At 47.6% G+C, this 15,715-nt stretch overlaps 1 protein-coding gene across 2 annotated transcripts in view; it reads right to left on the reverse strand.

The window, feature by feature from the left end:
* Positions 1 to 15,511, reverse strand: part of GP1BB (glycoprotein Ib platelet subunit beta) — a 41,067-nt gene extending 25,556 nt beyond the window's left edge. The window contains exons 1-2 of one of the 2 annotated variants that reach the window (XM_085302766.1): positions 15,413 to 15,511; positions 13,879 to 14,692 (exon numbers count right to left, since the gene is read on the reverse strand). In XM_085302766.1, the coding sequence (XP_085158892.1) occupies positions 13,910 to 14,521 (612 nt within the window). In that variant the 5' untranslated portion in view covers positions 14,522 to 14,692; positions 15,413 to 15,511 and the 3' untranslated portion in view covers positions 13,879 to 13,909. Of the gene's footprint in view, positions 1 to 13,491; positions 14,693 to 15,412 lie in introns of those variants that run through there. The other variant, XM_085302765.1, reaches the window with a different exon arrangement.
* Between the last annotated feature and the right edge of the window lie 204 nt (positions 15,512 to 15,715).

Here is a 15,715-nt window from a genome sequence, read left to right on the forward strand (position 1 = left end):
CTTCGGTGAATGCTCTTATTTCAGACTAACATAGTTAGCTAGTAATCTAACACAGTTAAACTTCTTAACCTCCTCCAGCCTAACTTCCCTGTGTACACAAGCCCTCACATGAGTAGCTGCTTATATGTGTAGTTCCACCAAATTATCCACCTTGAGAGAGCAAGATTTCCAGCAGGTCTGCCTTCCACTTGAAACTAATACAAGAACAGCCTTTCTGAGCTCAATACTAGCCAGAAAACAGAAAAGAAACACATGTTTCTGATCATTTCAGAAGCTCCAAAAGAAGTTTGATTCACAGAATGGGCAAGAGTTCGAAGGGAAAGGAAAGAACATGTCATGTTTGAAGTGCAAGGTCTTCCTTTTTATTAAGCTATCTATCTATCTCAGCCATTCTTATCTGCACTTGAAGTGTCAGCCCAGGGCACTGTGCAGAGTTGCTTGTGATGCAGATATTAGAAGTTAAGACATCACAGAGCTTGGGAACTGCTGGATCTGGACATGTGGTCTGAGCTCCATTATAAAGAATGGTTAAAGTGGAGATGAAGGCTTGAACTGAGCTTCACAAACACCAGGGCTTACACTGGGGTATATCTTGAATTATAAGCTGCTCTTTCCCCCTCTCTCTTTCTTTCCTTTCTTCTCACTGTAGCTCCTGGGACCTTCCTTCTCTGCGTCATGTTTGGTGACTTTTTGCTTATTTTTCTGCAGTCGGGAGAGATGCCACAAACCTGGAGCTGGGCCCTTCCACCCATTAATCAAAAGCTACAAGTGCTCTGCAGGGAGACAAAACCTCTGTGTGTTTTCTCTGATATTTCTGGAGCAAGGCATAGAGGGCGGGGGGGGCAGGGGGGCTGGGCCAAGGACCCCTAGTTAGATTAACATTTTATTCAGAGACCTATTAATCAAAGTCAGAAGTGGCGTGAAGCGGCACCGGGGGAGAAAAATGGCTGGACAACCAAGGGCCTTTCAAAAAAGAAAAAAATCCTCTCAGCTTGTCCTGATTTACTGCAACTCATTCACAGTACTAGATGGGAGAAGGGGATTTGCAGCCTCTATCCAAACAAGAGTGGCCCATACAGGTAAATTCTGGCTTTTTTCACATTAAACAAACAACTCGGCATGTCCTGCCTCCAGCACAAGTCAAAAAGGTCCCTATCTTTCTTTCTCAAGAGCATTACAAGCTTTCATGCAAGCCTATACTTTTAAATTATTATTTTTGGAAGAGAGCATGATTAGACTCCTCTTTCTTACAAGGAGAGACAGGCTGAGTTAATGGGAATGGGTCCGGCTGGCGTTCTGCTTGATTTTGGAAGGGCCTTTTGAAAGGGAGTGGTTTGCCCCACAGAAGAAAGAATGGCCCCATACAGCAYGACACCAACAGGAGTTGGGCATGTACATGCTGGGAGACAGAACAAGGCTGGGTTTGTCCCTCTGGCATGTCAGGGCCTYGGGACCCTGCACTAATGCAAACTTGTTACTAGACAAAGCACAGCAACACAGGTGGTGCAAGCCTGCAAACACACATGTACCGGGCACAGCCCAAAAGGAGTATCTTCTTTGAAAATAAAAGTCTGCCTGGGAAGAAATCAGCACTCATCTCCACAAATCGGTCTGGGCTTGGCATAAAAACACAGATATAGAAGCACAGCTCATTTTAGCATGAGTCCAAGCAAAATCCTTGCCCTCTGCCTCCACGTGCTGTTTGGAGCACAGTATCTCAAGGTCCTCAGAAACCTCAAGTCACAGAGGAGAACTAACCCTCTTGGCCCAAAGGAGGATAATATCATTAAGAACATTATTCTGCTGGGTTTGACCAATAGTGTCAAACAGCACCCAGAGGAAAACCTTGCACTTTCCCAATCCTCTCTGAAAGGGGGCTGAGCCTGCTGGAAGAAAGGGGATGGGGGCACAGTGTTATATCCAGCCATGCCAAGCAGTTCCTAGGAAGCTTTGGCCAGGAGGGACACTGTTGTGCATGAGACAGCTCTACGGCAAGGAAGGAGAGACTCAGCAAGTTCTCAGAGGAGGATGGGGAAGACTGCCTGTGTGCGTACATTCTCAGACATGGTCTCTGTGTCCTCCTAGGAAAAGCCAAGGGGTTCCCAGCAGCACTTGGCTGGTTTTCTCCCATGGCAAGTTCTTGGCAGCTGCTGATGGCATGGAGACTTGGGGAACTCAATCCTGTCTCTCTTCCCCAGGCTCCTGCCCCTTCCAATCCCAGAATACAAATATATGGAGGAAGAAATGAATTTTTCCTGTAGAGATACATGAGACGCCAGGCAAAGAGAGACTTACGGAATGCACAGCCCAGTGGATCTAATTTCCCAGAAAGACCAGCCTGGCCTGAGCAGGAGGTTAATTAACTCTGGCAGCTCAGGGCTGGAAAATGTCCACTTCATGCACTGGAGCGCCTGTCCATGGGTGGAGAGGGGGCCTGGCAAACCACAGGGGCAAAGGTCCATCTGCACATGCATACAAATGCTTGGCTGGACTTGTGCCTGGGTCCTGCGGAAGGAACATGAGAATGATTTAGCTGATTGCCAGAGTCACAGCAGAGTCTTGGGGGTGCAAGGGGAGAACAATACAACCACAAAAGAGCTAGAAAAACACAGCTGTGCCAGGCGTAGGTGGAGAAACGTTATCTTCGAGGGCAGGCATGTGCTTTGCCCTCCCTTTTCTGGAGGCCAAAAGTGCCTTTGCATCTTAGCTCCCAGGAAAGGTGGCTGAGGGGAGGTATAAATCCTTCAGCAGGGTGGTGGTCTACATTTCAGGGAACTGAAGGCATCATTGCAGAATAGAAGAGAAATGAATTTATTCTAGAGGCACACAGACTGCTGGAGCAGGATACGGCTTCCATCACACACTGAAAGAGGGCATTGCCTGGTGTCTCCATGCACCTGAGTGAAATGGGGACTGGAGACTTCCATTCCAAATGCTAATTCTTCACCTATATTTGACCCCAGAATAGATATAATGTCCAACGAAACCAAAGTTAGAGATGTTCCTTCCCAATCTAGCAGCTTCCAGCTGCACCACACACCAAGAAATGCCCTTGCCATTACTGTAACATTAAGGATATGAACATTYCAGGAGGACACAGCAGTATCTTATGAGACTTCTGTGAGATGGCAGCAGCTGTCCATCTAAGCCCATGACCCAGGGGCAGGCACCACCGCCCAAGACCGTGGTGTGAGCCTGTGACACCAACTCCTCCAGCCCCAGAGTTGTGCTGCTTTCCTAACGGGAACCTGAAGGCCAGCTTGACCCTGAATACTGAGGTCTGGAGGAAGAGGAAACTATCTGAAGAACAGGGAAATGCAGGCCCTCTTCTACAGCGTGCAAATCATTGAGAAGAAATCAAGGAAGAGGCCCACATAAATAGCCACCTTTGGCTGCTCCCAGTTCCACTGTATTTTATGTACAACTTCACCCTTCCCTCCCACTTAACAGGGAGAGGGTGTGAGACAGAGTTGCTCAATCTGAGCTTGGCAGCTGCTGTGCCCTGCAACTGCAGGCATATCCCACAACTTTCCCTGTTTCAGTTTGCCAATCTTTGCAACAACTGGTGCCTCTGTGGCAAAGCCCTTTGAGAGCAGCTAAAAAGAAGTATCAGTTGAACCAGGTATTTTTTTTTTATTTTATTGAGATTGTCCCCTACACTTCCTAAAACAGCAAGCTCATCACAAGATAGGTAAAAGGATGAATGGTACCTGCAGCTACTTTAAAGTGTCCCATCATCCAAAAGGTAACTCAGAACACATCCTCTATGCTGTGTTTGGATGGGATAAGAAACAGCCGGAGGAGTTTACAAATCTGTTTGGGGAAACCTTTGTATAACAAAAGGGAGGTGAGACATAACCACACCGAATTTCTGTGATTCTTTGGCCTGCTGCTCAAGATGAGTATCATAGTCTTAAATATTTGAGGGAAATACTAGCTCTAAACAAAGTAAAGTAAGGTTCAAACTGAATTGTTTGCAAAGAATAGGGAAGGAAGAGAGAAGGAATAGAGGCCAGGAGACACCAGACAAGCCAAGGAAAACACTTTGAGAATGCCATGCCACTTAGTGCAGCCAGATGCATTTCAAAAGCAAAGAAATAGTGTGTCAGAAGTAACTGCACAGCCAAGCTGTAAGCAGGAGGTATATCTTTGCCACTGCTTTGAACCACACAGATCCACTCTCTACTCAGCACTTTTCACTCACCAATCTCAAAGCACTTACAGATGTTCAAACTTAGATTACTTCCGAGATTATTCCGAGCAGAGTTATCAAGAAAGTTAAAACAGACTTTGGCTTTTTCCTTTGGCTCTCAAAGTCCCTGCAAAAGCTGCTCCACTATGATGCTGCAGGGTATCTCACGATCAAGGCCCACAAATACCCCTGCTTTTCTCTCCTTTGCAAGCTCACGTGCAGCAATTCCACTATATTTTATGCTATACTTTATGTTCAACTTGACATACACTGACAGCATTTGGGAGGGTGCATCAGCTCCAGCAGAAGAGTCTCCCTTTCCTGCCACACTAGACTCTGAATTAGGGCTGAATTAGCATTATCCAGAAAGGTGAACCACTATCAAGAGCTGCAGGGAAATCCTGGCATCCCCCTCCAAGTCTGTAACAAGATCCTCCCTCCTCTGTTATTCTGGCCACTCATTTTCCACCTGTAGAAATTGCTGGGGATACAACTAGGCCAATACAGTAGGCAGCAACTGCTTCAGCATTTGTAAATATTCAGTAATCAGACCAGATCGAGCTCCTTGTTGCCAGGAAACCACCMAGACATAGCCCTTTTTTCTGCTCACCCTTGGTAGTTCGCCCAATAAGCCTGTGTGCTCAGGCTTCATCCTAAGGGCTGTTTGCTGTCAGTTTGCTTTGAGCATTAGTAGTGCTGAATGCTGAACTCTCCCATCATGTTTTTGCTCCCTAGGCAAATGCGGAAGCCTCTTCCAAGCAGCTCCCAGCAGCAGGCAGGCAGCGAACGCTCCTTTCACCGCCAGCAAGCTCTCTTGGCTGCATGCGTCCTGCGCCAGGGCAGCAGCAGGGAGAGGGCTCCAAGGACGGGTTAGTCCTCACACCTGTGCCAASTCCCCATGCAAGGTGCTTTTCCCCGGCCTGCTCTCCCACCCCAGCAGAAAGCTCCTCTTGGGCAGGCACTGCAGCTGCCTCACAGCAGGGGAGATAGTCCCTCCCGACTGATGAAATTCCTTTGAAATAGGAGCAACACAGTAGGTGCTGGACACCCAGCATGTCACCAGAAGCAGCTCAGCACCTCCACGGGTCCTGGGAGTTGTTCCAAGAGCTGCTAGATCGCTTCAACTAATAAACTCTCCACACCTGAGCTGCAAGAGTCCTCTGCTTTCTGAGGAGGGAACTCAGAAGGCAGTTGCTCGTCYGCAGCACCCCGGTCAGAAGAGCCACTCGCACAGCAAGGACAGACCTGCGACAGAGGCAGGGCCCAGCCTCTGCCAGGGGCATTTCTGCTGCAGAGCCTTGGCTCCACACAGGCTGCAAACCACCTCTCTGCAACGGCCCACCCGGCCAGCGGGTCACTGACACCCTGAGCACGAATGCCGTTTCCTAATCCTGGTAACGACGATCGTTTACTCCATCTTCCACTTCTGCTCTTCTGCTGTCCCACTGTGCACCTCAATGGAAGACCCCTTAGGGGACAGAGACCACCTTCGCTGTACAAAATACAAAGCTGGTGGAAATCATTCAGTGAAATATTATTTTATCAGAAAAAAAAATCACAGCTTGTCAGGATGAAGGAACAGTTGGTATAAGGTATCCATTTTTAAAACAAGAGATTAAAAAATCTCTAAAGCTGTTTAAATTACTCTTTGCCATTTTACAAATACCTAAATTCCAATTTTTTGGATGAAGATAACCTTTCATTTAAGAATTGAAGTGTATTGTTAGTAAAGGGGGCAAGCCTGGAGACGAATGTGCCAGTAGTTCCACTGAAACACTTTGTATGCCCTGAGTTTCAGCTGAATTGCTTCCAGGATAGACTCCCCCCTCCCCCCCCAATCTGAGATGGGAAATATCTGAGATAATTTCTCATCCCACAGGATTTCACAATTTCCCATCCCTGGGAATGCAGAGTGTCTAGCACATGGGGCCACGCAGACACCTACAGATAAAGGCAAGGCAAGGTAGGAATGCYGAAAACTAACAGATAAATGGGGATTGAAATTACATGTTATTTTTTCCACACAAAGTCTAATTAACCACAGGAAAATACATAAGGGATACAGCATCCAACTGTCACCCCAATTGCCTCTCATTTTGAGGACAATTAGCTGTTTTCAGTAGTTTTGGAAGTACTTTCCTAAATATACGTAACTAATGTTACACTAGCAAGCTCTGTAATCCAGTGCCCTTGCCCCACAGGTGTGGATTGCTGTGTTGCATCTCATCTGAATATAAGGTTCAGCTTGACAGTTTGTGTGCAGAGTTTAGCAGATTTCTCCTACACACTCCAAAGACTCCTTCAGTGAATTTGGCTTCAGTGAAGTCCACGGCAAAAGAGAGCAGAGCTAAGATTTCACTCCCTAGAAAAAGAACTAGGCTACCAGTTTACTACAATAGAGCAACTACTCAAAATGTGGCTACTGTGACCTCTCYCAGTGTGAACACCACCAGGTGTTTCAAATTGCACGCCACTTCACGTGGAGCCTTCTCGCAGATCCACACTTTGGTCAAGACACATTTTCAGATTCCTGACATTGCAGCCTCCCCTCCTCTCTCCACCCTCACCTTATGCAGGTAAGTATCTTTTCCTTCTTTCTGTGTGTCTTGCTCACACTATCACACAAAACACTACAGTGCTTTTTTTTGTGCAGATCAGGAATCAGCAACGGATAGGTATAAAAAAAAAAAAAAAAAAACTAACTGAAGCATTTCAAGAAACTGTGCAAAAGGGATCTGCACGCTGAAGTTCAGGCATAGTCACCAGTAGTGCTTGGAGGAAGTTTCCCTTCATTTAGGGGTAGGGAGCCCAGAAATTACAGTGCTGCTTCTTGCACTTTTGTAAGTCTCAGGCAAAGAGCAAAGGAAGCAAAGGGATAATTAAAGTGTCATTCTTGACAGATAATGGCAGAGCGGGTGAGAGGAGAGGAAGTGAACAAGCACACCAGCCTCTTACTTTCAAAGCCTTCTGCACTGGATCACCAAATTGATCCAGGTTTTCGTGCAATTGGGTTAGCAAAGAATCAAGCCCAGGAGAGTAGCAAGCAATATTTTATGATCGACTTGAGGAATGCTGACAGCATTTGATAGGGCGGGGAAGAGCAGGTACCAACAGAATAGGCAGCAGCTCACAGCAGAGTTGATCATGAGGCAAGACAGATGATGACAGCTTTGGTCTGAAGCAAACAGGCAGCTCAGGATGGAGGCTTTGGACTGGACCTGAAGGGAGGCCCTACAAGGCAGAAAAGCACTCACAGCTGCACAGGGAAACTGCCCCCCACTTTGCACGCTTTAATAAAGACAATCTCACTGCAACAGTTGGGGATTTATGGAAACTAAATCTGAAGCCTGAGTCCTGGTAATTGTTGTTTTGTCTGGTGTCCCCATGGAATGCACAGATTTCCTACTTTATCTCCCTTCTCTCTCCTTGCAGGAATCCAGACAGCTGATCAAATATGAAGATTTGCCTGAAAAAAAAGGTACAAAATGGACTGGGGAAGAGCCTTCATTTTGCTGGCAGGTTCATTCAAAGGAATCACAACACGGTACATAAGGGGATCTTTGTCTCTGGAATAAAATCTCCATTTCAGCTCTCTTCTTTGGCCATGATCAATAGGAGGAAATTAAAGTCTCATCCTGGGAAAAAAAACAGCTTGCTAAGACTGTGTTGAAAGATCAGGTAATGGAGACGGAGCAAGTGTGGGCACCCGCACCATCTCTTGGTGAGCTCGGGAACTACGGAGGCAAAAGCTCCAGGTGGAAAGAGCTCCCCTACTCCAGGCACAGCTAATCCCACAGAGACACCCAAGCGAAGGGCTGCTATTCATAATGGCAGACATGGGCGCTAACCAGTGCTTCAATCCAGAAATCAGCTCCCCACAGCTCCTGCCCAATGCTGGGGCATCCACATTCCCCATATGTCTAAATATTGCCTGTTCAGCCTCCGCAGTTTCTGTCTCAAGAACACGAGACCAACCCCAACAGTTTAAGCATATCTGCACCTCTGTCATACCTAGCCTTGGGGTATTCTCAGGGCACCTACCTCCTACCTACCTCCCCCTCCTCGCACCTTGCCTCCTCTAGTAGGCATGTCAGCAGAGAAAGCACTGCTCTCACCAGTCAGTCTGACGAAACAGAGATTCATTCATGTCATCAGTTTGGGCCAAATTTGAGTGCCCTTTCTGCTCATTTCAAYGCAAGATTTTGAGCATGGCCTTTCCACAGAGCTTCAGACAATGTGGGGAGAGTCTTGACCCATCTGTCCCRTCTGTCCTGCTTCCCCATCCTTCAGGCAGAGGGTGGATCTCCCTCTGCTGCAGAAGAACATACTTGTTACTGGGCCTCGGCGCAGATTTCTGGCTATGACGACCTGGCGGYGGGTCACCGCTACTGCACTCCACTCCCAGCTATGAAGAGCAGAACTGTGTTCAACCCCCTTCCTGGAAAGGGGCTCAAACCCTTGTCTGTGTGCTGAGTGGGCAGGGGCACAAGGCAAATATATTACCACCTTGCTTACTGCAAGAGAGGACTGCCACGACACTCTCAGCACTGAATTCAAAGCAGGGATGGACACATCACACTCAGTCTAACCCAGATCTTCCACGTACCCTGTTCATGGGCTCCAGGCTCTCCCACCACTCTTGGCACAGAAAATTTAGGAGCTTAATCTGGGATTAAACTCTGCACAGGGTGGCAGGCACCTCAAAGGTAAACTCAGCAGTCCACTGCTTTGAGCCACCCCAGCAAGGCTGGGACTGGCTAAGAGCCTGGCCAGACCACCACTGGCTCCATCGTTCTCCGTCTTAGTGAGCTCCAGCTGGGAAGACATTTACTGAGAACTGCCGAAGAAGGCATCCCCAGCCAAACRAGGAAAGGGAGACAGAGGTTTGTGAGGCTGCAAAGGGTACGTAGGGCTCTTTCTGGAGAGCTGGTTCCAAGAGTCAGAGCTTCCTCTGCAGTCACCCAGAAATACCGTGATAAAATGATGGACAAATTCATCCCCACCCACTAAGAGGCAGATATCAACCCYCCAACACTCACCAGACTAAACACCCCATAGAGAACTAGTATTGTTCTGAAGACAGCTATAGCAGAAAACATCCACAGTCGTCCCTCTCAGCTGTGGTCTGGAGTTTTGGGGTGCCAAACAGACGGGTCTSTTTAAACTTGTAGTTATGGGGGAAAAAAAGCAACATCCGCCACTTGGGCCACTAAGTCTGGAGCAACATTATCAGTCAGTTTAGGCAAACACACATTAAAACTGCCTTCACCCTCTACCAGGCCCACATCTCAGGTTGTCTTACCAGTAAGAGCAACAATGAGAAAACAAACTATTTGCTGCCCTCTTCTGAGCAAAAGCAGATTACACGTCCACATGGGTAAGAGTTCTAAAGAYGGTCATTTATTCCATTAGCAGAATTCTATTTTCATGCAAAAATGAATTATACTTGTATAATCAAAAACAGCTTTGACAGAGAAGGTCAGAATTAGTCATCCCATATTACAGATGAGGACAACAGATCAACGTTAWCCTGCCTAAACCATTAGTTATCCACAGAGGGCATTCTTGGCATTTCAGTTTYGTAACTCTCAAGTTAATACTCTTGCATGGAAATATAAAAAAAAATCTCCCAGCATATTCTGTTCCCAATAGCCACAAACATTTCAGAGCAAAAGCAGACCATGAAACATGTTAAAGAAATGAGAAAATGACTTGTGGAGTTAAGAGTRTGATTTGGGGGATGTTTTGGACTAAAACCACTTAAGTTTTTTACACCCTCTAGCAGTGCTATATGCTGTCCTTGCAGGGAATATATATCTTTATGTAGACATACAGTATGTATGCACATACTACAAAACACAAACCTTAACTCTGCTACTTGCTGCTTTAAGCCATTTATCCAARATACCTAATCATACATGGAAACCTGTTAAATTAGACCATGTGCTCTCCATCAAAGCCCTTCAGAATTAGGCTCACACACCTAAAAGAGCCTCAGTTTTCAGGTGCATATTATATATTTAAAGACATTTCTAAAGTGGTTCTTCTCCTGTGTATTCTAGGACAAACAAGATGTCCCATGATGTGGGAATCAAAACTCTTTCCTCTTGGCATGCTCTCTGGGATGCCCTGCATACTTCAATCRTGAAGGGAAAATAGGAGTTTGAAGGTGACCAGGTGGCCTCACATCACTAACCATGAAAAGCATTTTTTGCAATTTGTAAGCAACACAACAAATCTCAAATTAGGCTGCCACAATGTCATCCACTGAATGTGGATCTCTGTAAGATCTCAAAGCACTGCTTAACCTCCGACTGATGTACAGAATCAATCTACCTCAATGACTAAGCAYAGCAATGGATGGTAACAAGTTACTGGATTTGTATATATAAAGGACTTTTCACCCAACAAATGAGCATACAGCAGCCATAARAATCAATTTAAAACAACAGCAGTAGGCTTCTAGGATTTACGTGAACCCCATCACTTTGCCAGCAAGTACCTGTAGCCCTCCAGAGACAAAACATAACCACCGTCACCATAAGGAGCAGGGACAGAAAAATTTCTTCCCTGTAGTTTTTTTTGACTAAAATTCTCTAGGCTCCAAAATCAACTTACTTTGCTTTCAGTGCTTCTTTTAGTTCACAAACTTTGCAAAAACCACCATACAGATACCYGGAAGACAGAGCTCTTGAGAAAATGAAGAGCCAGTGCACCTTCCCTAATGTCACTGGTGGCCATTTAGTCCTTCGCTTGGCGGGTGTTGACCTGCTGCAAATGCAAGTGAGTTTAATTTCTCTCTCTCTCTCTCTTTTTTTTTTTTTTTTTTTTTTTTTTTTTTTACCCCAGTGTCTTTCAGAGACAGGAGCTACTTGGAAACACTCTAAACCTTTGGTTATGGAGTAGCCCCTCTGTATTCCAGGTGTTGGATTGTCCTTGATACTAAGAAGGGATTTGCAAAGAAACCTAATAGCCTGCATTTGTCTTTGCCATATTTCACAATTTCTAAACACCACTCTTTCCCCTTTGAGCAGCCTTGGACGGTCCCTCCCTTCAGAGGGAAAGCTAGCTCTCCCTTCAGCAGCAGCAGCGCAGCAGGTCCTCAACAGGCCAGCGGAGCRGGAAAGCATCTGTGACACGCGCCTCTCTGAGCCAGGAGCAGCCAAGACATGCAGGCTCTAGATTTATGGATTAGACATGCTGCCATGGCACACAAATCACTCTGCACTTGGTGCAATTCATTATCACATTGCTGTGGCTGGTTACCCTCTTCACAGGTGCAAAAGATGCTTAAAAAGCTTTTAACCTTTCATGTGCCAAGACCTAATGATGTACAGTCAGGCCCCCTCCTCCTTCCCAGGGAAGTGAAACCAAGTCAGCCATTGCTCTGTCCTTGTGGGCACACCAAGTTGCAGAGGTTTTCCAGCAATGCTGACAGACAGGCTGCTGAGTACAGTCACTGTGCTGCCATCGTGCTGGCTCCTGGCCTGGACTCTCCAACCAGCTGAGGCCATGCCTGTAGCRGTGTCAGTACTGGCTGCAGGCACTGTCAACATCCTCTGATCCAGGTAAATTCAATCCAGCTAAAAATCTGTTGGCAAAACTGGGGAGTCATTCTGCCACAGTATAGCTCACTTTGCAATGGTACTGGGAAAACAAGGGGCATTTACATCCCTTGCAAGAGTCAGTGCAGAAAAGACCTCTGCAGGAATGAGATAGCTAAAATAAAGGTACAACCGACCTGAAGAAAAGGAAGTGCTGAAGGGAAGATGGGGATTGGCTCTACTTGGTTAGACTTCTGCATCTTGATTCTAGGTGAGCAAATGCCACAGGGAAGAACTAGCAAGAAAAATGGGCCCAGCACTCGCAAACAATTGTTTCCATGGGTTTTTTAAGGAAGGATTTTAATTAAATGGCTTTGACAAAAACATTTGACTTGCCTTTCTCCTGTGTTGGATTTTCTCTTCTGCCTGYAGCGACTTAAGGGAGTCTCTCTATCCTTAAAGTAGCTATAACGCTATGCTTATGCCCTTGCGAGCGCATGCAGTGCCTTCAGAGCAAGGCTGGAGCAGAAACGGCTCCTCCCAACTGATTTCTTTTCAAAAAGGTCCCTTACACAGACAGCAGCTTCCCAAACTAGCAGCTCTTGCAATTTGATCTCGAGTCTGAAGGGCCATCTCTGAACATTCAAACCCAGTGCCTTTTAATGACGTTTAGTCCACACTTTATAATGCCTTTATTTCTACCAAAAAAAAAAARAACATATCCAGGGAAAAGCGACGCAGTACCACTCACAGCCCCTYCGCGCACATGGCTGTTCAACAACAGGATAAAAAGCGAGATCCTAGCTGACATTTTAGATGAGCAAATGTTTGCAGCAAAGCCAGGGAGAACATCAGGGTTTTGTAGCGCTCGGGGGAATTTCCCCGCAGCCGCTGGGCCGCGTGGGGATACAACAGCTGCCCCGAAACACCGGACACAAATGCCTCCCGGAGACATACTTACCCCAAACAGGTTGGAGGGAAATGYCCTTCCCGCACGCTCCAAAGAAACCCGCCAAGCACCCAGACGGACGCCGCCTCACACGCCCTCCGCCACGCAGCAGCCCCTTCCCTCAGAACAGGCCTCCCGCCCGTCGGCGGCGCGGACGCCGAGCCGAAGCCTGCGACGCGGGGCAGGGCAGGGGAAGCCACCGGTGCTGCGGCCGGGGCAGCACTCACCCCTCGCGCCGTCCCCAGCTGGGCTAAAACGGCCTCCCCAGGTGGGGCCAGTCAGGGCGTCAGGACCTGCCGACGGGGCAGCCCCGGGGAGGAAGCTGCCGCCATCTTGTGCCCCAGGTACAAAATGGCGGCGCTGAGGAGGTGGCAGTTTTACCTGGGTGCTGGCTGTGAGGGCCTGCGGGTTGGTGAGGGGTGTTTTTGTGGCTGAGCTCTGCTTTTATCTGCTCTAAAGGTTTTGGAGGGCTCTATGCTAAAACCAGGTACCACTGGCCAGGCAGTGAGGCCCTCGGTGGCTGCTGAGCAGCTCTGTGGGTGCTGCCATCTGCCCAGCGGCTGCCCCTTGCCATGCAAAGGCCTCGCTTGGGCCCTCCTGATGCAGGAAACAACTGCAGTTCGCGTTGCAGAGAGGAACCGGAGGGAGCCCCGTGTCCGGGGGGCCCGTTGCGAGGCCAGGGCTGCTGAGGTTTGACCCTGTTGTGTGTGGCTGGTACTGACCCTTCACTGGAGCGGTTGGACTCCCTGGTGCAATGCGTGAGGGAGGGTGAGAGGTGTTGTTTACATTGGGGGGAAAGGCTTACATCATCATTAATCATTAGTTTATTTTGATTTTGCTTTGTTCCAAAAATTCTTAAGGGACATAGTAACTAGCAGGAGGCACGTGACTGGTTTTGCAGTTAGAGGCTGCGACTGAGGTCAGATCCCCTCTGTGCCAGGTGCTGCACAAACAGGGTTGGAGAGAGCCTTTAGTCTAGGTGACTCCTGGCTCTAGGACAAACTTAAAGCATTAAAAAGTACAAGATTGGCTCTTTGGGAATAAAGCAAGTATCTGATTGGTTTTAAGTCCTGCTCTGGACTGCAGGCAGGACCGGATGCTGCACTGAGTGGTCCCCTCCAGGCATCACAAACCACATGGCTTGGGCACAGCAATGTCCAAAGGGGCTTGGGGGTCCTTGCTCCTGCACATACCAGAAGCATGGGACTGAAAGCTCTTGTGATGTTAATCGCTGTCATAGGGGCTTCTTGAAGATGCCCCAGCATCTACATGCTGGTTTAGATCTGGGGTAGTGCTCTGGGCTTCAGCAGTCATTCTCCGAAATCTCTGCAGGTAGATGATGATGAAGATGACCAGGATCGCCTGGAGTACAAGCAGGATGAAGAGACAGAGCTGCGAGAAGAAAGCTAGGCTGCAGTACCAGTATTGGCATGTGGAGATGATCTCATCTTCTGTCAGATAGGCAATGATTCGGTCCTGCAGGTGAGCCGGGGAGGTACATTTCACATCCCTGTAAAAGGTGCGGTTCTGCTGCCAGTGGAGCCAGGAGCGCAAGTAGAGGATGTCACAGTTGCATTCCCAAGGGTTTCCTTGCAGGTGGACTGCCTGGAGACTCTTCAGGTTATCAAAGAGCCCTTTAGGAATAGAAGTGAGCATGTTGTAACCAAGATGGATAACTTCAACTGACGGGYGGAAGGCAGCTGGCAGTTTTGTTGTGGTTAGGCCTTTCGATGTGCAGTCGATAATGTTTGTGGAACACTTGCATGACACAGGGCACGTTGGTATCACGTGTGGGAGAAAGCCAAAGAAGGACAAGAAGAGAATCCCACTGTTCATCTTCACCTGTGGACACTCACTCAGTGGGACTAAGTGATACAGAGACCCAGCAAGTAGACACCACAGGCTGTCAGACTGGCCAGCAAAGCCCTAAGCTTCTGTGGGTTTGTTTTGAGGGTGTATTTTTAAAGTTGGGTGAACTCGGTGTCCTCAACAGGAGAGGTGAGAGCTCTGAAAAGAACAGAGTTAAAAGAGATTTTGTCAAATTCTTTGTCTCTTTCTTGCAGGAGAGGGAATGTTACTGTTCTTCTAGCCCTGGTTTGGGGGGAGGTGATATGAATAGACAGTTGCTGGGAAGCTTGACTGCCCTCATCATATTTATTTTCACTAGTCCTCCAAAGTGTGCAAGAGCTGCAGATGTTTTTAGGATTGCATTACTGGAGGTTTAGGGTGGCCAAGAAAATTCATGACAGGGAGTCAAAAATTAGTGTGTGAGACTGCTTCTGCCTTATTGTAGCAGTGCATTACCTCTGTAAGCAAAGTTTTGTTCACAGAAACTGCAAGAGGATATTCAAAAATTAATTTAGTTACCACAACTAAATAGCTTCTGCATCTGCAGTTTTGAAGAGAAGTGACAAACAGTCCTTGGCCAGCAGAGACTGGCCAGCAGAGCAGAGCATCAAAGGTGGAGGCGGGTGGTCCGTGGAGTTTTCTACTCAAGACATTGCTCCAGCAGGTGAATAATCTCTTTCTGGAGCTGTGACCGTGCTGGGAGACATGAGTCAATGGACTGTCTCTGTATTGCAGTCTCATATGCCATCACTGAACAAGAGCTGCTATAACTTCTTTAGGAGAATACTACTGTGCATACCTGGTACACGATGGTTTTCTATGCAATCCACCAACCAAATGGGAGAGGGAGAAGAACAGAAAGTATTTCTGCTGACTTACCAGGGTAGATCAATCCTGGTTTTCTTGCTGGCTTCACAACGTGAGAGGAAGGTCCTAATGCAGTCCAGGCAGTGCAGGAGTGTTTGCAGCTGCATAGCTGAGCTCCCAGATCCCCTGATCCTCTTGCAGCTGGCTCGGCAAGATAAAGGTCCAGCTCATCCTGGGGACACCACCCACATGAGGCCTTCCTGCAAGTTTGCTGCATGTCTCTGGAAGCAGAGGCTTCATCAAGCAACTCTTCCAAGAAATGGGAGCTTGCAAGGATATGCTTGCTGTAAGAGATACTAATGGTATCAATGACTG

The sequence above is a fragment of the Rhea americana genome, unplaced genomic scaffold (assembly GCF_003343005.1).
Source record: "Rhea americana isolate MKP2758 unplaced genomic scaffold, rheAme1 scaffold_191, whole genome shotgun sequence".
In the NCBI taxonomy this organism is placed as follows: domain Eukaryota; kingdom Metazoa; phylum Chordata; class Aves; order Rheiformes; family Rheidae; genus Rhea; species Rhea americana.